General features: G+C 41.3%; 2 protein-coding genes across 2 annotated transcripts; one reads left to right on the forward strand and one right to left on the reverse strand.

The window, feature by feature from the left end:
* Positions 1–274: 274 nt before the first annotated feature.
* On the forward strand, positions 275–17174 carry tmco4 (transmembrane and coiled-coil domains 4). The gene is made up of 14 exons (XM_029719330.1): positions 275–594; positions 1145–1295; positions 3625–3799; positions 4015–4042; positions 4153–4282; positions 4654–4751; positions 7655–7798; positions 7969–8088; positions 8368–8532; positions 9246–9382; positions 11976–12060; positions 12330–12447; positions 12733–12850; positions 16194–17174. The coding sequence occupies exons 1-14, from the start codon at positions 543–545 to the stop codon at positions 16743–16745; spliced, it is 2073 nt and encodes a 690-aa protein (XP_029575190.1). The 5' UTR covers positions 275–542; the 3' UTR covers positions 16746–17174.
* Positions 17175–17458: 284 nt separating this feature from the next.
* On the reverse strand, positions 17459–22191 carry LOC115166359 (5-hydroxytryptamine receptor 6-like). Its single transcript, XM_029720274.1, has 2 exons — positions 21776–22191; positions 17459–17803 (listed from the first exon to the last, which is right to left on the reverse strand). Exons 1-2 carry the CDS (start codon positions 21887–21889, stop codon positions 17459–17461), a joined length of 459 nt encoding a protein of 152 aa, XP_029576134.1. The 5' UTR covers positions 21890–22191.
* Positions 22192–22415: the final 224 nt, after the last annotated feature.

Here is a 22415-nt window from a genome sequence, read left to right on the forward strand (position 1 = left end):
AATCGACAGAAGAATGTTCATTTGTAGTTCTAAATATATTTAGGGTGTTTTTTACTCACTTTTTGTCTCTCCCACAAAGTTATTCCTCTCTCCTACATCATCCATCACAATTACATGCACATGGCCAATTATGCAAATTGAGTGATGACGTCATTTAGCGACTTTTAGGACAGCCAATAGCTACTTTCCTTACAGAGGAGTTGGCAACACTGAAAGTGTGCAGTTTATTAGGCTAGAGATGAAAAGTTATGATGAACTTCACAGTATGGTGAAAGTGCACGTTGATGAGCTTGATGCTCCTTTCCAATAAATATCGAGGGTCATATAATAATTTCCCCTCATCCATTTACTCTTGCTGAATGAACGAACGAGGTGTTTCAGATCGTTCTACGTCTGTACAAGCTGTGTCTCAACGTTACAATTTTGAACACGACCTTGCTTGAACGCGTCAGCTCTTTGGTCAAATTGCAAAAAGTTCATTGAACTTTCAACCACAAGTAGATAACAACAACCTAGCTGAACCATCATGCTAACAAAGTGAAATGGAGGAGGAAAGAACAAAACAACACTGTTTTAATCCAGTGTTGACTCCAGGTAATCGATAATGTTTTGCATTTATAAAGAAACATCTACGTGTCAACGTGGGGTTATCTAGCTAGTTAACTTAAACTAGCTAACGTAAGCTAGCTAGCTTAACTTTACATAGCGAACGTTAGCTATCTATCCGCCAGCTGTTTCGAACAGTGAGTGCACATTAGCTAGAGAACTTGTATCGTAGTCCCCAGTTTATTTGGCTAGATAGCTAACTAGAACACTTAACTTATTTTTGTTGTCTAACTAGTTAGTGAACGTACTCATTCAGGCAGCGTATGGAAGGAGGTAGCTAGCTAACTAGCAAGTTGCTACATATTTTTTTGGGGGGGGACTTATTTTTGCCTGGGTTCAGTGAGTTTCTCCGTGATGCAGGCGAACATTTGTTTTTCATGTAGCTAGTTAGCACATTTTTGTAGATTAGTTGTTGCCCTTCACTGACTGTTCTAGTGCAGCATTGTTGAAAATATGTCATATGTATCAAACCTTTATCAAGATATGACACATTTTGTTCATGTGTAATAGCAGTAACATTATCTGTCAATATCTTCAGATCCAGGGGGGGAGAAGCCCGGTCGAGATAGGCCGGATGAACCTATCGCTGTGGCAGTGATTGGCAGGCAGCTGACTGAACCAGGGCGTTTTGCCTACGCAGGGCTCTGTGGGGTCTCCTTGGGCCAGCTATTTCCTGGACCTGAGAACAGGTACTCTACTGCAGGGGTTACCAAACTGTTTCACACGGGCCCTTTTCAGCATTGGGGAACATCACCCCCGACGCACATGCCACGTCTATTTCTATGGGCACATGCACTGTACATGACAAACTGTTCACACCCCTCTTGTTGGAGAGAATTTTGCAGTTTTAAAGCAAATATTCTTGCAATTCTATACATTTTGCCATGTCTAATGTGTATTCATGTTATATTTGAGTGAGAAATTATAACTATCTATGGGCTGAAAAACATAAATAAAAAAACGACGTTAGCTGACATGGGCTAGGTGATCTGGACATTTCAGCCAAGTTATAAATATCTCTAAGGTATGCAATGACAAGAGGAACTGATGATGCACCACCCAATTTCGAAATTGCATGCTACTATTACAACTCTGAAGAGTAAATTTAAAGCCGGACTGCATTCCTTAAAAAAAATATATATATATATATATAATATTAGCTTGTTTTTGAAAGAAAAGCACATTTGTCCATTAAAATAACATCAAATTGATCAGAAATACAGTGTAGACATTGTTAACCTCTCTGGGGTATGTGGGACGCTAGCGTCGCCAACAGCCAGTGAAATAGCAGAGCGCCAAATTCAAAACAACAAAAATCTCATAATTAAAATGTCTCACACATACAAGTATTATACACCACTTTAAAGAAACTTCTCGTTAATCCAACCACAGTGTACGATTTCAAAAGGGCTTTACAGCGAAAGTATACCATTAGATTATGTTAGGACAGCACCTAGACAAGAAAAACCACACAGCCATTTTCCAAGCAAGGAGAGGCGTCACAGAAACCAGAAATACAGCTGAAATGAATCACTAACCTTTGATAATCTTCATCAGATGGCACTCATAGGACTTCATGTTACACAATACATGTATGTTTTGCTCGATAAAGTTCATATTTATATCCATAAACCCCATTTTACATTGGTGTGTAATGTTCAGAAATGTTTTGCCTCCAAAACTTCCGGTGAATGAGCATGTCAATTTACAGAAATACTCATCATAAACATTGATAAACTATACAACTGTTATGCATAGAATTAAAGATAAACTTCTCCTTAATGCAACCGCTGTGTCAGATTTAAAAAAAGCTTTATGGCGGAAAGCACACTTTGCAATAATCTGAGTACAGCGCTCAGTCACCAAAACAAGCTATACAGGTACCCGCCATGTTGTGGAGTCAATAAAAGTCAGAAATAGCATTATAAATATTCACTTACCTTTGATCTTCATCGGAATGCACTCCCAGGAATCCCAGTTCCACAATAAATGTTAGTTTTGTTTCGATAAAGTCCATATTTATGTCCAAATACCTCCTTTTTGTTTGCGTGTTCAATTCACTATTCCAAATGCAGAAGGCGCATGCACAAGGCCAGACGAAAAGTCTAAAAAGTTGCATTACAGTTTGTAGAAACATGTCAAAGATGTATAGAATCAATCTTTAGGATGTTTTTATCATAAATCTTCAATAATATTCCAACCGGACAATTCCTTTGTCTTCAGAAATGAAATGGAACTCAGCTCGCTCTCACGGCGGTGCGCATGACTGAGCTCATGCCAATTTTCCAGACACCTGATTCCAATAGCTCTTATTCTCTCCCCATTCACAGTAGAAGCCTGAAACAACGTTCTAAAGACTGTTGACATCTAGTGGAAGCCTTAGAAAGTGCAATATGACCCCACAGACACTGTATATTGGATAGGCAATCACTTGAAAAACTACAAACCTTAAATCCAACCAGGAAGTGGGAAATCTTTCTCAGGTTTTTGCCTGCCATATGAGTTCTGTTATACTCACAGACATCATTCAAACAGTTTTAGAAACTTCAGTGTTTTCTATCCAAATCTACTAATAATATGCATATCCTAGCTTCTGGGCCTGAGTAGCAGGCGGTTTACTCTGGGCACGCTTTTCATCCGGACGTGAAAATACTGCCCCCTACCCCAAACACGTTAATGTTGTAAATTACTATTGTAGCTGGAAACGGCAGATTTTTTTTCAATGGGAATATCTACGTAGGCGTACAGAGGCCCATTATCAGCAACTATCACTCCTGTGTTCCAATGGCATGTTGTGTTAACTAATCCAAGTTTATACTTTTAAAAGGCTAATTGATCATTAGCAAACCCTTTTGCAATTATGTTAGCACAGCTGAAAACTGTTCTGATTAAAGAAGCTATAAGTGCTGCAGAGATGGTTGTCCTTCTGTAAGGTTCTTTTAATACATTTGTTGATATATGAACAATATGAACGTCTTGCTGGCTTTGCCTAAACTTTGTCCTCTAATCGTTGGACAGGTGTTTCCGGGAGCAGTACCTGGAGGGGCTGGTGCAATGGCTGGGTCTGGACGAGTCGGTGATGCCCGTCATGGGGGCATTTCTGGCAGGCCTGGGATTCGAGGGCAGCGACACCTTCCTCTCTATCCTTCAGGCTGAGCCACTACTGTCTGCAGGTGCCACTCCCATCACACAGGTGGGTTCGGTCACTGCCCTGCACCTATCCAATCAAATGCTGGAATGATTAATCAGTGTATTGGTGATATGACCAAGCTCTTTCTTTTTTGCACAAGTGACCTGCATGTAACTTATTATGTTTGTTGACCAGCACTTCAAAACAAAGTAAGCTTTGTGCATACTGACACTTCTAAGATCATTCACAAGTTCCTTGTCATTCTCTCTCACTCACAGGACCTTGTGTCTTTTTCCGTCAAAGATGGTAAGTAGCTTACATTAATTAATTAGTAGAGTTGGCCTTAATCATAACTGGAAAGTTCATAAAGTACTAACAATGTCTCTGAATGTGACCAAAACATACTTTGTCCACAGGCCTGTACGACTCCAGATCACGAGTCCTAATTCGCCATGTCAGCTGTCTACTGCGAGTGTCCCCTCAGCAACTGGAGGAGTTTGAGGCGACGCTGGGCGAACGACTGAGAGAGGGAGTGGTGGAGAGCGCGTAAGTGAGGGAGAGAAGAATGAATAACAACGAGCTTCCCTAGTCATGAAGATGTTTAACTAGATAAAATGTTTAACTATGTAAGCGGCAGTGGGATTTTTGCATGGGTAATTACATTGTGTACTCTCTTTTGTGTCATTGCTTTGCCTCAGGACTGACTACAACAGTAAGTTTGTTTATCCTTTATGGTCTACTTGGTTTGGTTTCAGTATGGAATGACCCTGTGGTGAAACATGTATTCATAAACTGTAGTACTTCCGTCACATTGTAAACATTGTCGTTGAGTAGCCTATATGAATGCACCAATACATATATTGTTTAAAGACCATTATGTATCTCACTGTATATTCAGATTGTCTTTTATCTCTCAGAGAGGAGTCATCTCGGCGACAGACGAAAGAGAGAGGACGCAAGTTACGACGCTACCTCCTCATTGGCCTGGCCACTGTGGGTGGAGGAGCTGTGATTGGTCAGTGCTTTTACTTGGGCCAATCGCTAGTATGAGAGGCAACATTGAGAAATTCCCCCAAAAATGTATTACTCACTCATTAGAAAATTATGCCATTTATTTAATGTACAGTTGAAGTCGGAAGTTTACGTACACTTACGTTGGAGTCATTAAAACTAGTTTTTCAACCACTCCACAAATTTCTTGTTAACAAACTATAGTTTTGTCAAGTCCGTTAGGACATCTACTTTGTGCATGACACAAGTCATTTTTCCAACAATTATTTACAGACAGATTATTTCACTTATAATTCACTGTATCACAATTCCAGTGGGTCAGAAGTTTACATACACTAAGTTGACTGTGCCTTTAAACAGCTTGGAAAATTCCAGAAAATGATGTCATGGCTTTAGAAGCTTCTGATAGGCTAATTGACATCATTTGAGTTAATTGGAGGTGTACCTGTGGATGTACTTCAAGGCCTACCTTCAAACTCAGTGTCTCTTTGCTTGACAACATGGTGAAATCAAAAGAAATTAGCCAAGACTTCAGAAAAAAAAATTGTAGACCTCCACAAGTCTGGTTCATCCTTGGGAGCAATTTCCAAATGCCTGAAGGTACCACGTTCATCTGTACAAACAATAGTATGCAAGTATAAACACCATGGGACCACGCAGCCGCCATACCGCTCAGGAAGGAGACTCGTTCCGTCTCCTAGAGATGAACGTACTTTGGTGCGAAAAGTGCAAATCAATCCCAGAACAGCAGCAAAGGACCTTGTGAAGATGCTGGAGGAAACGGGTACAAAATTATCTATATCCACAGTAAAACGAGTCCTGTTTCAACATAACCTGAAAGGCCGCGCAGCAAGGAAGAAGCCACTGCTCCAAAACCGCCATAAAAAAGCCAGACTACGGTTTTCAACTGCACTTGGGGACAAAGATCGTACTTTTTGGAGAAATGTCCTCTGGTCTGATGAAACAAAAATAGAACTGTTTGGCCATAATGACCATCTTTATGTTTGGAGGAAAAAGAGGGAAGCTTGCAAGCCCGAAGAACACCATCCCAACCGTGAAACATGGGGGTGGCAGGATCATGTTGTGGGGGTGCTTTGCTGCAGGAGGGACTGATGCACTTCACAAAATAGATGGCATCATGAGGAAGTAAAATGATGTGGATATATTGAAGCAACATCTCAAGACATCAGTCCGGAAGTTAACTTCTTATGGCTTGAATCCCGTTAGCGGGATCGATATGACGACAGCCAGTGAAAGTACACGGCAACAAATTCAAAACAACAATCTCATAAGTAAAATTTCTCACACATACAACTATTATACACCATTTTAAAGATAAGATTCTCCTTAATCTAACCACATTGTCCGATTTTCAAAAAGGCTTTACGGCGAAAGCAAAACATTAGAATATGTTAGGACTGCACCTAAACAAGAAAAACCACACAGCCATTTTCCAAGCAAGGAGAGGCGTCACAAAAAACAGAAAGTCAGCTAAAATGAATTACTAACCTTTTGATGATCTTCATCAGATGACACTCCCAGGACTCAATGTTACAAAATACATGTATGTTTTGTTTGATAAAGTTCATATTTATGTCCATAAACCCCATTTTTACATTGGCGCGTGATGTTCAGAAAATGTATTCCCACCAAAACTACCGGTGAATGAGCACATCAATTTACAAAAATACTCATCATAAACGTTGATAAAATTTACAACAGTTATTGAAAGAATTATAGATATACTACTCCTTAATGCAACCACTGTGTCAGATTTTAAAATAGCTTTTCGGCGAAAGCACATTTTTCAATATTCTGAGTACACAGCTCAGCCATCAAAGCAAGCTATACAGATACCAGCAAAGTTCTGGAGTCAACTATACTCAGAATTAGTATTATAAATCTTCCCTTACCTTTGCTGATCTTGGTCGAAATGCACTACCAGGACTCCTACTTCCACAATAAATATTATTTTTGTTCGAAATACTCCATATTTATGTCCAAATACCTCCGTTTTTTTCGTGCGTTATGATCACTATCCAAAGGCATAACGCGTGAGCGTAAAACAAGAGACAAAAACTCAAATAGTTCCATTACCGTTCGTAGAAACATGTCAAATGATGTTTACAATCAATCCTTAGGGTCTTTTTAACATAAAACGTCGATAATATTCCAACTGGACAATAGCGTATTCATTACAGAAGAAAAAGAAGGAGCGGTGCGCCAAACGTGCTCGCGCAGTAAACAACTCACTGTTCCCAGGCAGTCCACTGATTGACTGAGCTCCTATTCTCTGCCCAGTAACAGGAGACGCATAAAACAAGTTTCTAAAGGCTGTTGACAGCCAATGGAAGCCTTAGGAAGTTCAAAATGACCCCACAGACACTGTAGTTTGAACAGGGATTAGATAGAAAAACTACAAATCACTTCCTGGTTGGATTTTTTTTCTCATGTTTTTGACTGCCATATGAGTTCTGTTATACTCACAGACATCATTCAAACAGTTTTAGAATCTTCAGAGTGTTTTCTATCCAAATCTACTAATAATATGCATATCTTAGTTTCTGGGAGTGAGTAGGGGGCAGTTTACTCTGGGCACATCAGTCATCCAAGCGACTCAATACTGCCACCATCCATAAGAAGTTAAACAATTTTAAGGCAATGCTACCAAATACTAATTGAGTGTATGTAAACTTCTGACCCACTGGGAATGTGATGAAATAAATAAAAGCTGAAATAAATCATTCTCTACTATTATTCTGACATTTCACATTGTTCAAATAAAGTGGTGATCCTAACTGACCTATGACAGGGAATTTTTACTGGGATTAAATGTCAAGAATTGTGAAAAACTGAGTTTAAATGTATTTGGCTAAGGTGTATTTAAACTTCCAACTTCAACTGTAGGTGTGACGGGCGGGTTGGCGGCGCCACTGGTAGCGGCGGGGGCATCGGCCGTACTTGGAGCTGGAGGGGCGGCTGTTCTGGGCTCAGCCACTGGCATCGCCATCATGGCCTCCCTGTTTGGAGCAGCAGGGGCTGGCTTAACTGGTGAGATCACTGGGAGATGAAGGGACTTTGGCAGTGTATGAAGATAGTTGGTCTCCATTTTGATTGGAGATAGTTTGTCTACTTTTTACATTTTTTGTTTGAGATCAGAATCTCTTTCCTATGATCGTTTACCTTATTGTCTCACTCGCTCTTTCTCTCTCTCTCGCTAGGCTATAAGATGAATAAGCGGGTGGGAGCAATAGAGGAGTTTGAGTTTCTGCCACTGAGCTCAGGGAAGCACCTACACCTGACTGTGGCTGTGACTGGCTGGCTGTGCACTGGAAAATACAGTGAGTGAGCACTGACTACCACTTAAACTACCAAGGTCATCTACTGTACATACTTTACAAACCCATGGAGGCAAAATGTAGGAGAATCTTGACGGAACAGGAAGTTGCAATGTTATTCATAACACCATATGATATCGGTAGCGAATTGAAAAAATGCAACTGATATAGATTTTCCATATAGGTGTCCATCACTATTACAATTAATAGTTTCATGGGACGCACACCTACCGGTATCCACTTTGCTGAACTCTCGCTTCCTGTCCTCTCTCCCACCCTCAGGTTCGTTCCAGGCTCCTTGGTGCAGTCTGGGTGCGTGCGGGGAGCAGTATTGTCTGGTGTGGGAGTCTCGTTTCCTTAGGGACCTGGGTTCCACCATGGCTGCTCTTCTTGACGGCCTGGTCAGCATGGTGGCCCAGGAGGCCCTCAAGTATACCGTGCTGTCAGGTAGGTAATCACACCACTCCTCCCCATCAGAACATGCCTCACCCCTGGCTAGTTGTTTAAAAAAAAATTGAGAGTGTAATTCCACTAAATTGTACACATTTTTATTTATTTTATTTAGACAGACATTGCATTGAAATGAGAGGGAAGACATGGCGAGGGATACATTCAGAGAAGCTGGTTGAACAGATATCTTAAGTTGATCTTGTCAAGGGGAGGCATATTTTTATGGGTTACAATATCTTGTGCTGAAAATGCCATCAATAGGGATGACACGTCGTGATCCGGAGGCTTGTCTGATAGAACGTCGGCAACAGCTGTTAGAAAGAAGGCTGAGGGTTCCTTTGATATTTGTGTTGTTGGAAATAAGGGGCCATGTGAGTTTATATGCAAGCAATGTGACTGAGTTAAATTAGCCTTTGTTTGGTTGAATGGGATTTTGTAGTAGGCTACACCATTGAGAATTCTTTCTGGTTTCACCCAGGAGTTCAAGGACTAACTTTGAACATGCCCCTCATTCAATTAACCCTGCACTGTATAAACAAAGTCTAAATACATTTTTGTTTAAGGTAAAACTTTTTCCATGAATATAGCAAGTTTGATTGATTGTTGAATTCCAACCAGCATCCTAAATTGAGTGTTGTCCTCCAGTCTCATAGATAGCCTAGTAACCCTCCACTACTGAGAAGCTCTTTCCCCTACTTGTCCTTGTCTAGGTATTGTGACTGCGCTTATGTGGCCTGCCTCTCTGCTTGCGGTGGCCAGTGTTATAGACAATCCCTGGTCTGTGTGTCTTAGTCGCTCAGCTGAGGTGGGAAAACACCTAGCCCAGGTGCTGAGGAGTAGGCAGCAGGTACGCTTCTCACTACTGATAACAGCTGCCACCACACACCAGCATGACCGCTCAGTAGGATTCAATCCCGTTGAAACGGGGATCTCTTGTTAATTACATAAGTAAATACTAATACGTTTAAGGATGGATGAAATCTAGATTTACAGTGCCCTCCATAATTATTGGGACAGTGAAGCATTTTTTTCTTCTTTTGGCTCTATACTTCAAAGGTATGGATATGAAATCAAACCATGACTGAGGTTAAAGTGCAGACTGTCACCTTTAGTTTGAGGGTCTTTACACCCATTATGGGTGAACCGTTTAGAAATTACAGCTCTTTGTGTACATAGTCCCCCCCCCCCCAGTGGAGCAAAAGTATTGGGACAAATTCACTTGTGTGTCATTATTCACAATTCATTCAGGATTATCTGTAATCATGGTAGCATCTACATTAATGTAGAAGTGTTTAGAAACATTCTATTTTTATTTATAATAAAAGTGACTCCAAAATGGCACAGTACATTATTTACCATTCATTTCTGTTGGGCACAAAATCATCTGAAACAACCAAAACAAAGAGTCACAGGCTTGATGTAGTCATTGCATGCTATGAATATGGGAACATATACTTAACTTTTTACTACACAAGTGAATTTGTACCAATACTTTGATGTACAAAAACTGCTGTAATTTCTAAATCCTTCACCCGATATGGATGAAAATACCCTAAAATTAAAGCTGACAGTCTGCACTTTAACCTTGTAGTCATTGTTTGATTTCAAATCCTAACTTTTGGAGTATAGAGCCAAAAGAAGAAAAAATGCTTCACTGTCCAAATAATTACGGAGACACTGTAGCTGTAATTGGGGCTCGGCGATACATCAAATTAATAAAAATGATGTGAGACAAATTTGAAATAAATAAATAAAATAATGGAGTTTTATTTAATTTTTGTATGAGCGTTAATGTCCACTTGTTCGCATGTCTTTTTGTCTCGTCTCCTTCACTTCTTCTGCTGTGACTCTGCACCTTCCCATTTACACACACCAAGCCCCTGCCACTCACAACAACAAAGAAGAGAGATCACTTCTTCCTCTCTGACAAACGGTTTCAACTTGCTATTTGCATTTGAGGTTTGGTCCAACAAAATAGGTCATATGGAAACCGAAAGACATTGAGACATTATTTTACTTTAAAAGAACTTAACCTTTCTAACAATGCCCTTTTTCTGTCTCAACTCCTGAAATTGCACACAGAACAGACACTACTAAAACAGGAGCATCAATTAACATTGATTCTGGAAAATGAATGCTCAGTTTGAACAAAGTGGACAGGCTAGCATGCTGTTCAAACAGTTGGAGACGGACAGAGGGGTGTGTTCATAACAGTTCAACTGTTCTACCTTGTTAGCTAGCAAGCAGTGTGCATTAGTCTCCGAAGTGGCGCAGCGGTCTAAGGCACTGCATCTCAGTGCAAGAGGCGTTACTACAGTCCCTGGTTCGAATTCAGGCTGTATCACATCCGGCCGTGATTGGGAGTCCCATAGGGCGGTGCACAATTGGCCCAGCGTCGTCTGGGGTAGGCCGTCATTGTAAATGTTTTTTTTTTCTTAACTGACTTGCCTAGTTAAATAAAGGTATTTTTCAGTGATCTGCTATTGGCTCCTTGATTTGTCGCTAGATTATGTTTTTTCGTGACGTCACAGCACCAATTTGCCTTGCTGCGGTCCCGGACGTAGATTTTCACCCCCACCCCTTGTGCTTCTACACCTGTGTGTGCGCAGTTGCTGTAACTTTTGTTGCACAGACCGCTTCTCCTGCTCTTATTTGTGGCAGAATTGAGTGGGAAAAGTTGAATGCTTTTCAAAACCGTAGTAACCCTTGGTGTCATAACTCCCCAAAGGCAGCCTGAAAAGTAGCTGAATTTGTTGCTAGAATCTTTTACCAATACAAGTTGCTGGAGGGGTATGAAAACTCGCAAAATATATCGACAACGTTGCTAATTTGGCTTACTTGAAATATAAAGATGAGCTGGCTACTTAAGAACACGTGGGCTTGTGCTTGAGAGATTGTTTGAGACCTGGTATTTTTTTAAATGCCTGCTACAAGAAGTTAGTCGTTATTAGTGAATGTGCATTATGCATGGTTCTGGTTAAATTTGAGACAAAAAGGGCATTTTCATAGCCAGATCAGTGATTTTTGCAAAAAAAAAGCTGGTTTAAACCATTTTGATAATAATAAAATTATTTTTGTGGGTCTTATGGTTGTGGAAGGCTTATTTATCCTAGGTATAATTTCACAAGCACTGAATTCAATAGATTATTGCAGACTGTTTGAAATGCAGTGTGTAAAAATGTTTCAAAATGTAAAAATATCGTGAAAATCCTGTAAATTAAAACTAAATCCAGATTTTTATGCCATATCGCTGAGCTCTAGCTGTAATTGTCATTGGAATTTGAACATTCACATTGAAGGTTTTACAATGAACATGTCCTTATACAACTAAAGTTAGATTTTATAGATTTTTTGCTGTAGATGTGTTTACAATTATCTGGATTTTGAAAGCCTGTGTCATGATGTTTGTTGTCAACAAATCAGCATTGGTGTTTTTAAAGGGAAAGCGTCCTGTCAGTCTCATTGGCTTCAGTCTTGGTGCGAGGGTTATTTACTTCTGCCTTCAGGAACTTGCCAAAGATCAAGGTATAGCAAACACACTAAACCCTTGCCTGACTTTATACATAGTGTAACAAGCCTAACAATAGTCAAATTGTATTGTTGCATATAACTGAAATGCCTTAAAAGAAATTGCAGAATCATCTAGGTATGCTTTTGATCTATTAATCAAAAGATTCATTTTTGTGAGAGAATTTTGCCAGATTACATGTCACCTCTTCCACACACACACACAACTGCAATACAGAACTGTTCAAATTAACAAACTCTCTCTATCCTGTTGTACATGTTCTCAGGTTGTGAGGGCGTGGTGGAGGATGTTGTCCTATTGGGTGCCCCAGTAGATGGCACCGCCCAAGCCTGGGAGAGAATGGTCAAGGTGGTCGCTGGGAAGATAGTGAATGGATACTGCAGGTGAGAAAGATATCCCATCTTACCTTGGGGGGTGAGGTTGTTGTCTGGGTGATGCAAAATATGTATACAGAAAATGTTGAATTTGAGCTACTGTCAATTAAAAATATTTATGACCATTTCGAAATTAGAAAAATGCATGAAATATTTTCATATGCATGCATTCTTTATCTACTAGGAATGGCATAAATAAGCATAGAAATTATTTAGTCTCTTCATTGATAAAGGTAGCATATTCATGATACAAAGGTGCTGTGGTTTTTATTAATTGGTCCATCAACCTGTCAGAGGGGACTGGCTACTGGGATACGTGTACAGGGGTTCGTCGGCACAGCTGTCTGTTGCAGGGCTTCAGCCAATCAGCTTGAATGATCGCCGCATATTCAACGTGGATCTATCTTCTGTGGTGAGTTAGACTATTGTACCTCAATTAGTCCTTTCCAAATGAAAAGTGGCAGCTTTTACATGACATTACATGACACTAGGTTTCAGCTTAGTCCATTTGTTTTCTGTCCAACACAGCATCATTGTGCTTTTGTTATTGCACTGACTGTTGTTGTTTAGCACATGCTGCTTAACAAAATAATTTGCCTGAAGTCAATAAGTACCAGGTGTACGCAGAGGGAGAATTCACAGATCACTGTGCAGTACTGACTCACCTGGTGATTTTTATTTCACCTTTATTTAACCAGGTAGGTCAGTTGAGAACAAGTTCTCATTTACAACTGCGACCTGGCCAAGATGGAGCAAAGCAGTGCGACAAAAACAACAACACAGAGTTACACATGGAATAAACAAACATACAGTCAATAATACAATAGAAAAATCTATATACAGTGTGTGCAAATGTAGTAAGATTAGGGAGGCAATAAATAGACCATAGTGGCGAAATAATTACAATTTAGCAATTAAACACTGGCGTGATAGATGTGCAGAAGATGACTGTGCAAGTATAAAGTTAGTTAGGGAGATTTAAGTCTCCAGCTTCAGTGATTTTTGCAATTTGTTCCAGTCATTGGCAGCAGAGAAATGGAAGGAAAGGCGGCCAAAAGAGGAGTTGGCTTTGGGGGTGACCAGTGAAATATACCTGCTGGAGCACGTGCTACGGGTGGGTGCTGTTATGGTGACCAGTGAGCTGAGATGAGGAGTGGCTTTACTAGGCAAAGACTTATCGATGACCTGGAGCCAGTGGGTTTGGCGACAAATATGAAGCGAGGGCCAGCCAACGAGAGCATACAGGTCGCAGTGGTTGGGTAGTATATGGGGCTTTGGTGACAAAACGGATGGCACTGTGATAGACTACATCCAATTTGCTGAGTAGAGTGTTGGAGGCTATTTTGTAAATGACATCGCCAAAGTCAAGGATCGGTAGGAGAGTCAGTTTTACGAGGATGTGTCTGGCAGCCTGAGTGAAGGAGGCTTTGCTGCAAAATTCTAGATTTAATTTTGGATTGGAGATGCTTAATGTGAGTCTGGAAGGAGAGTTGACAGTCTAACCAGACCTAGGTATTTGTAGTTGTCCACATATTCAGAACCGTCCAGAGTAGTGATGCTAGACGGGTGGGCGGGTGCGGGCAGCGACCGGTTGAAAAGCATGCATTTAGTTTTACTTGCATTTAAGAGCAGTTGGAGGCCACGGAAAGAGTGTTGTATGGCATTGAAGCTCGTCTGGAGGTTTGTTAACAGCGTCCAAAGAAGGGCCAGATGTATACAGAATGGTGTCGTCTGCGTAGAGGTGGATCAGAGAATCACCAGCAGCAAGAGCGACATCATTGATATATACAGAGAAAAGAGTCGTCCCGAGAATTGAACCCTGTGGCACCCCCATAGACTGCCAGAGGTCCAGACAACAGGCCCTCCGATTTGACACACTGAACTCTATCTGAGAAGTAGTTGGTGAACCAGGCGAGGCAGTCATTTCAGAAACCAAGGCTATTGAGTCTGCCGATAAGAATGCGGTGATTGACAATCAAAAGCCTTGGCCAGGTCGATTGAATACGGCTGCGCAGTACTGTCTTTTATCAATGGCGGTTATGATATTGTTTAGGACCTTGAGCGTGGCTGTGGTGCACTCGTGACCAACTCGGAAACCATATTGCATAGCGGAGAAGGTATGGTGGGATTCAAAATGGTCGGTGATCTGTTTGTTAACTTATCTTTTGAAGACTTTAGAAAGGCAGGGTAGGATAGATATAGATCTGTAGCAGTTTGGGTCTAGAGTGTCTCCCCCTTGAAGAGGGGGATGACTGCTGCAGCTTTCCAATCTTTAGGGATCTCAGACGATACGAAAGAGAGGTTGAACAGGCTAGTAATCGGGGTTGTGGCGGATAATAGCCAGGGGGAAAGGATGGCCAGCCATAGAATTGCCATTAAAGCCATTAAATCATTATGTTGTTATCCAGAGCACATGTATTTATTTTCCAAGCTATAGCACACAATATTTTACATACAGCAGGTTTTTAGAGGACCAGAGTTTGGTCTGCTTCGTGTTTTCATTTTTGCCATGATGTGAGTACAGTGGAGGTAAACCTAGGCGTTGAGTGATAATGAGAGAGGTTTTGTCTCTGGAGGGACAAGTTAAGCCAGGTGAGGTCTCCGCATGTGTGTGGGGTGGGACGAAAGAGCTATCTAAGGCATTTTGAGCAGGACTGAAGGCTCTACAGTGAAATAAAACCGTAAAAACTAGCCAAGACCGCAGTAGACAAGGCATATTGACATTAGAGAGAGGCATAAAGAAATCTCAGGTGTGATCCTTTCATCCTCTAAACGCCCATTGTAGCTTCATGATGCTACAGGCCTCAATGCCTCCACGGCCTTAGGAATGGAGTTAGAGGCCAAGCTATTGAGATCTGAAAACGTTTACTATTGAGCTGCCGGGAGGCATTGATTGCGTGAGTTTTTCAGCAGACTGAAGGTTGAGAAGACTTCTAGCTACACAATGGCTGTGTTCAATAGTACATTTTAGTTGGTGTCAGGCAACCTTGTACTTTCTCTTGTTTGCCAATACTGTCTCTAAAACCTTTTATTACTACAACATAATAGACATGTATTCATAATACACCATTTATTTCAAGTTGAAGGAAAACTATGTTAAGGTAACTGCAGCTTGTACTGTCAGTTCACAGCCAGGCTTAGGTATTCAGCCACCACCCCCATGGACTTGTCATATGAAAAGACAACCTTTGACAGAAAATCATCATGGTAGATTTTTATTTTAAATGTAACCTTTACTTAACTAGGCAATGCACAAAGGACAACTTGGAGAGCATTACAACCTTGACATGTGTTGAATAGGGTCGGGATGATACCAGTATCGTGGCAAGGAAACAAAACACAAAGCATCATTAAATCATTATGTTGTTATCCAGAGCACATGTATTTATTTTCCAAGCTATAGCACGCAATATTTTACATACGGCAGGTTTTTAGAGGACCAGAGTTTGGTCTGCTTCGTGTTTTCATTTTTGCCATGAAAAAATATTGCGACACTGGTATTGTCCTGGCCCTAGTGTTTGAATGGAAATGATGGAACTCTACGTTTGCGGGTTATAACGTGGCCTATTCATGGCAAAACTTCAGTTACCACGGCGTGAAATCAAAAGTGTAATGTAATTTCCAGGTCATTAAAACAAGTCCACGGTATGTTTTTAATTTCCAGCGGTAAAAGGGTGAAAATGTGTCCACAAAGCCCACTTTTCCTTCTTCGCACATACTCAAATGATTTTTAACCCCCCCTCCCCTTCTTTTAGGTGAAAGGTCACTTGGACTACATGCGTCAGATGGATACCATCCTTGTAGCAGTGGGCGTGCCTACCAGAGAAGTTCCAGGAGCTGGGGGCGGACCTCTTCAACCACTTACTATGACCGAGAGAATACTGGACATAGCCATGGTCCAATCAGTACAAGGGGACGTGGCTGAAGAGCAAAAACTGGTTGGTTCTTCGGCTGGAGCAGATGAGACTTGCATGGGTGAGGGAGGGCAGCTGGAGGAAAAAGAGGATATGGGAGACGGTTGGGATATCCCCGACATATCAGATCTATTGGACTCGCTAAACGAGATCGATGTTGTTTCAACTGAAAACATTCTTGAGGGTAACCTGCAACAGAGTTCTGAGGGGAATGCCACCCATGAGGACAACGGTGCACCTTCCCATCTAGAGTTTGATGGATGGGGAAAAGACCTGGAGGAGGAATGGGGGGAGGGAGTGGAGGGGACAGAGTCTGACACTGAACACACGTCCTGGAGTTGGGAGGACACACGCTGGACTCCCAAGCACATGGGACCAAACAGGCGGACATAGGAGGTTACAGGACCAACTGCCTCACTGCAGTTTGTCTGCCTCTTCTCAACTTGAATTACCAACAACATCCCAATCGTGTGTAGAAAGACCTCCTTTACCTTCACAGCACACTCGGGTGCCAGAACATTCAGCTAAGGCGTCAGTACCACAAATCTAAAAGAAAGTCTTTCATTGAACTAGTCATGAACATGTGAACTCCTTAAGGGCTTTTTTATTTTTTATTTAACTATGGCAGTCTAAGTTTTCAATCATTTCATTTACCAATTAATCTGAAGAAAAAAAAGTGTTGCATAATGTATAGTGTGTTAAAGTATTGTCGGTTTTATGTAGGCAGGATGTAAATTTAAAAACATTTAATTACAAAACATTTAATTATAGACATCCCCCACTTTTATGGATATAAAGACAATGCAGCATGAATGAGTTCTAACTATTTTCCTGAATTCCTCCGGTCGATTATTCCATCTGTTGGGGATTATAGTTATCACAGTGACGTCACCCAGTGATTCTCAGTGCCTAGCTCTTCCTCATCCACTCCTGCCCTGTATGCTAAATTACACCTTCTAGAAAATATTTCCATCTTGCTACCAACCCCAACAGGACACACCTTCCTCCAACCAACCTTTCCCCTCAGCCAAGTTTCCCATCCTCTACTCTTGGTCATACTTTAGTATGTAACACAGCATCTGTTCATGCTCTCTTCATCATCCCCTTCAGTCCAGCGTGTCCACCTGATTGGGCAGCATCAAGGGCAGCTCAATCCCAGCATGCTCTGCGTCATACAAGTTGACGGTGTCTGTGGCAGGGGGCTGTCGGGGATCGGAAGCCAGGGAGGGGGGCTCTGCTGTGGGCAGGTTGGGCTCACCAGAGTTGCAGAGGGAGAGCTCCGGCGAGGGTCTGCGGGGCGAGTGGGTAGAGCAGCAGGGCAGCAGTCGCCCCAGGGCCCGTTTGAAGTCACGCATGAACAGCGGGTAGATAATGGGGTTCATGGTGCTGTTACAGTAGCCCAGCCAAGTGATGGCATCGAAGAGGGCCGGGGGAACACACTCGCATACCGCCTGACAGGTGAGAGAGAGGGCAACAGACAGGCATTGGGGTTGTGTTCAGTATGTACACAACATTTAAGATTTTGTGAAACAAATATTCTTATCAGAAATATGTAGCTTGTCGGAAATATAGTGCCTATCATAAGTATGCACCCCCCTTGTATTTTTTTTCACATTGTGTTACAAAGTGGGATTGAATTTTATAGGGGGTCACCGATCTACACACAACTATTTTTTTTATATAAATGTTTACAAATTAATGAAAAATGTTTTAACTAAAAGGTTGCATATGTATTTATGGCAAGCCTAATTAATATACAGTACATTCAGAAAATATTCAGACCGTTACAGCCTTATTCTAAATAAATAAAAACCTCATCAATCTACACACAATAACTCATAATGACTAAACAAAAACAGGTTTTTAGACATTTTTGATAGTTATTAAAAGTGAAAAACTATTAAATTCACATGCACTACTGGTTCAAAAGTTTTAGAACACCTACTCATTCAAGGGTTTTTCTTTATTGACTATTTCTACAATAATAATAATAGTGAAGACATCAAAACTATGAAATAACACATGTAATCACGTGGTAACCAAGGAAGTGTTAAACAAATCAAAATATATTTTACACTTTGCCTTGATGTCAGCTTTGTACACGCTTGACATTCTCTCAACCAGCTTTACCTGGAATGCTTTTCCAACAGTCTTGAAGGAGTTCCCACATATGCTGAGCACTTTTTGGCTGCTTTTCCTTCACTCTGCGGTCCGACTCATCCCAAACCATCTCAATTTGGTTGAGGTCGGGGGATTGTGGAGGCAAGGTCATCTGATGCAGCACTCCATCACTCTCCTTGGTAAAATAGCCCTTACACAGTCTGGAGGTGTGTTGCATCATTGTCCTGTTGAACAACAAATGATATTCCCACTAAGCCCAAACCAGATGGGATTGCATATCGCTGTGGTAGCCATGCTGGTTAAGTGTGCCTTGAATTCTAAATAAATCACAGCCGTGTCACCAGCAAAGCACACCCACACCATAACAACACCAACTCCATGCTTTACAGTGGGAAATACACATGCAGAGATCATCCGTTCACCCACACCACGTCTCACAAAGACAGTGGTTGGAACCAAAAATCTCAAATTTGGACTCCAGACCAAAGGACAAATGTCCACCGGTCTAATGTCCATTGCTTGTGTTTCTTGGCCCAAGCAAGTTTCTTCTTATTATTGGTGTCCTTTAGTAGTGGTTTCTTTGCAGCAATTCGACCATGAAGGCCTGATTCACGCAGTCTCCTCTGAACAGTTGATGCTGAATTTTTTTGGGCTGCAATTTCTGAGACCGTTGACTAATGAATTTATCCTCTGCAGCAGAGGTAACTCTGGGTCTTCCATTTCTTTGGCGGTCCTCATGAGAGCCAGTTTCATCATAGAGCTTGATGGTTTTTGCGACTGCACTTGCAGAAACTTTCAAAGTTCTTGAAATGTTCCGTGTTGACTGACCTTCATGTCTTAAAGTAATGGACTGTCGTTTCTCTTTGCTTATTTGAGCTGTTCTTGCAATAATATGGACTTGGTCTTTTACCAAATAGTTATATGTTCTGTATACCCCCTACCTTGTCACAACACTACTGATTGGCTCAAACGCATTAAGAAGGGAAGGAATTCCATAATTTAACTTTTAACAAGGCACACTTGGTAATTGAAATGCATTCCAGGTGACTACCTCATGAAGCTGGTTGAGAGAATGCCAAGAGTATGTAAAGCTGTCATCAAGGCAAAGGGTAGTTATTTGAAGAATCTGAAATATAAAATATATTTTGATTTAACACTTTTTGGGTTACTAGATAAAAAATAAAATTTCACCTTTATTTTACCAGGTAGGCCAGTTGAGAACAAGTTCTCATTTACAACTGCAACCTGGCCAAGATAAAGCAAAGTAGTGCGACATAAACAACAACACAGAGGTACACACAAACAAAAGTACAGTCAATTTAAAAATAATTTTTTTTTTTAACCAAGTAGGCTAGTTGAGAACAAGCTCTCATTTACAACTGCGACCTGGCCAAGATAAAGCAAAGCAGTGCAACACAAACAACAACAGAGTTACACATGGAATAAACAAACAGTCAATAATAAAAGTCTGTATACGGTGTGCAAATGAGGTAAGGCAATAAATAGGCCACAGTGGGGAAATAATTACAATATAGCAATTAAACACTGGAGTGATAGATTTGCAGAAGATGAGTGTGCAAGTAGAGATACTGGGGTGCAATGGAGCAAAATAAATATTCTAAATAACAGTATGGGGATAAGGTATGGATGGGCTATTTACAGATGGGCTATGTGCAGTGATCGGTGAGCTGCTCTGACAGCTGGTGCTTAAAGTTAGTGAGGGAGATATGAGTCTCCAGCTTCAGTGATTTTTTTTTTGCAGTTCGTGCCAGCCATTGGCAGCAGAGAACTGGAAGGAAAGGTGGAATTGGCATTGGGGGTGACCAGTGAAATATACCTGCTGGAGCGTGTGCTACGGGTGGGTGCTGCTATGGTGACCAGTGAGCTGAGATAAGGTGGGGCTTTACCTAGCAAGGACTTATAGATAACCTGGAGCCAGTGGGTTTGGCGACGAATATGAAGCGAGGGCCAGCCAACGAGAGCATACAGGTCGCATTGGTGGGTAGTATATGGGGCTTTGGTGACAAAACGGATGGCACTGTGATAGACTACATCCAGTTTGCCGAGTAGAGTGTTGGGAGGCTATTTTGTAAATGACATTGCCTAAGTCATGGATCGGTAGGAGAGTCAGTTTTACAAGGATATGTTTGGCAGCATGAGTGAAGGAGACTTTGTTGTGAAATAGGAAGCCAATTTTAGATTTAATTTTGGATTGTAGATGCTTAATGCGAGTCTGGAAGGAGAGTTTACAGTCTAACCAGACACCTAGGTATTTGTAGTTGTCCACATATTCTAAGTCAGAACCATCCAGAGTAGTGATGCTGGGCGGGCGGACAGGTGTGGGCAGCGATCGGTTGAAGAGCATGCATTTAGTTTTACTTGCATTTAAGAGAAGTTGGAGGCCATGGAAAGAGAGTTGTATGGCATTGAAGCTCGTCTGGAGGTTAGTTAACACAGTGTCCAAAGAAGGGCCAGAAGTATACAGAATGGTGTCGTCTGCGTAGATGTGGATCAGAGAATTACCAGCAGCAAGAGCGACATCATTGATATATACAGAGAAAAGAGTCGGCCTGAGAATTGAACCCTGTGGCACCCCCATAGAGACTGCCAGAGGTCCGGACAACAGGCCCTCCGATTTGACACACTGAACTCTGTCTGAGAAGTAGTTGGTGAACCAGGCGTGGCAGTCATTTTGAGAAACCAAGGCTGTTGAGTCTGCCGATAAGAATGTGGTGATTGACAGAGTCGAAAGCCTTGGCCAGGTCGATGAATACACCTGCACAGTATGACAGAGCTTGAACAATCTTTGAAAAGAATAATGGGCAAGTATTGCACAATCCAGGTGCGCAAAGCTTAGACACTTAACCCCCCAAAACTCAGCTGTAATTGCTGCCAAAGGTGTTTTTTTTTGTATTGACTCGGGGGATGAATACTTATCTATTCAATATATATTCGTTTTTTTCTTTGTAACACAAAATGTGAAGAAATCCAGGAGGGGGGGTCAATACTTATGATAGGCACTGTATGTATCCAATGTAAATATGTAGCCAATAAGAGGTAAAACAGCAAATATTATTTCAAATGCTCTTTTCATCAGTGTACAGCTACTGTAATTTGGCCTGAGTAGAACATATATATGTAAATTAGGGACATAACCCATAGAAGGGTGAGAAACTGGCTCACTATGGCATATCAGAGCGAGAGAGGGAGGAGACTGCTGTTGGAGGAAAGTGTCCTATCTTATCAAGATGGAAGGAGGCAGGGAGTGAGAAGGTGAAAAAAGGGAGGGGGTGTTCACATACCACATGGAGTGTGAAGGGAGGGGGGAGGACGGCAGACACACTGAAACCTCTGTTGGCTATATTCTGGAGGAGTGAAGTGAAGGACACAGATGGGAAATGAAATGACTGGATCATTGAAAGCCTGAAAGCAGGAAAACAATAATTACCAATTTAGATTAAATCCTTTTATGTTACACACTGAGCTGACACCTTTCCCAGTCAGAGGAATAAGGTAACCTCAGAGTTAGAGCACAGACAAAGGGGAGCTTAATTGCTATAAGATGATGCATCAGGCATTGAATTTATGTGATCTAGGTTCTGTAATACAGGGAATTAATTTCAATGAATAGGCTGTACACAATGAACATAAGGAGAACAGATAGACAATATACTGTGTGCTTGTGGTTTGCAAGTTTCGACCCTGAGAAGATGAGCAGCAACCAATTTAAAGATTTCTATTAGTCTCAGCTCAGAGCAGCTAGCTGATCCCATAGTGTTTTGGCTCATCGTTCTTCCTGAAAATCCCTCGATTTAAGATGATAAGAGAGTCCTTTGAATCTAAAAGTTTACAGCAACAAGGCACAATATCATTGATAAAGAAAAAATAATGGCCCGATTTGATTACGCATCTTATAAGCCAATTTAATTTATTAACTTGGAC

Source organism: Salmo trutta, chromosome 28 (genome assembly GCF_901001165.1).
Source record: "Salmo trutta chromosome 28, fSalTru1.1, whole genome shotgun sequence".
Lineage (NCBI taxonomy): Eukaryota > Metazoa > Chordata > Actinopteri > Salmoniformes > Salmonidae > Salmo > Salmo trutta.

Excerpts from the sequence above, each read along its gene's own strand:
- tmco4 (XM_029719330.1), top strand. The coding sequence starts at position 543 with ATGGAGGAGGAAAGAACAAAACAACACTGTTTTAATCCAGTGTTGACT. Across the intron at positions 1,296-3,624 it reads TTTCCTGGACCTGAGAACAG|GTGTTTCCGGGAGCAGTACC; the intron begins GTACTCTACTGC and ends ATCGTTGGACAG. Across the intron at positions 4,283-4,653 it reads GAGGGAGTGGTGGAGAGCGC|AGAGGAGTCATCTCGGCGAC; the intron begins GTAAGTGAGGGA and ends TTTATCTCTCAG.
- LOC115166359 (XM_029720274.1), bottom strand. The coding sequence starts at position 21,889 with ATGATCCAGTCATTTCATTTCCCATCTGTGTCCTTCACTTCACTCCTC. Across the intron at positions 17,804-21,775 it reads CTCCCTTCACACTCCATGTG|GCGGTATGCGAGTGTGTTCC; the intron begins GTATGTGAACAC and ends CTCACCTGTCAG.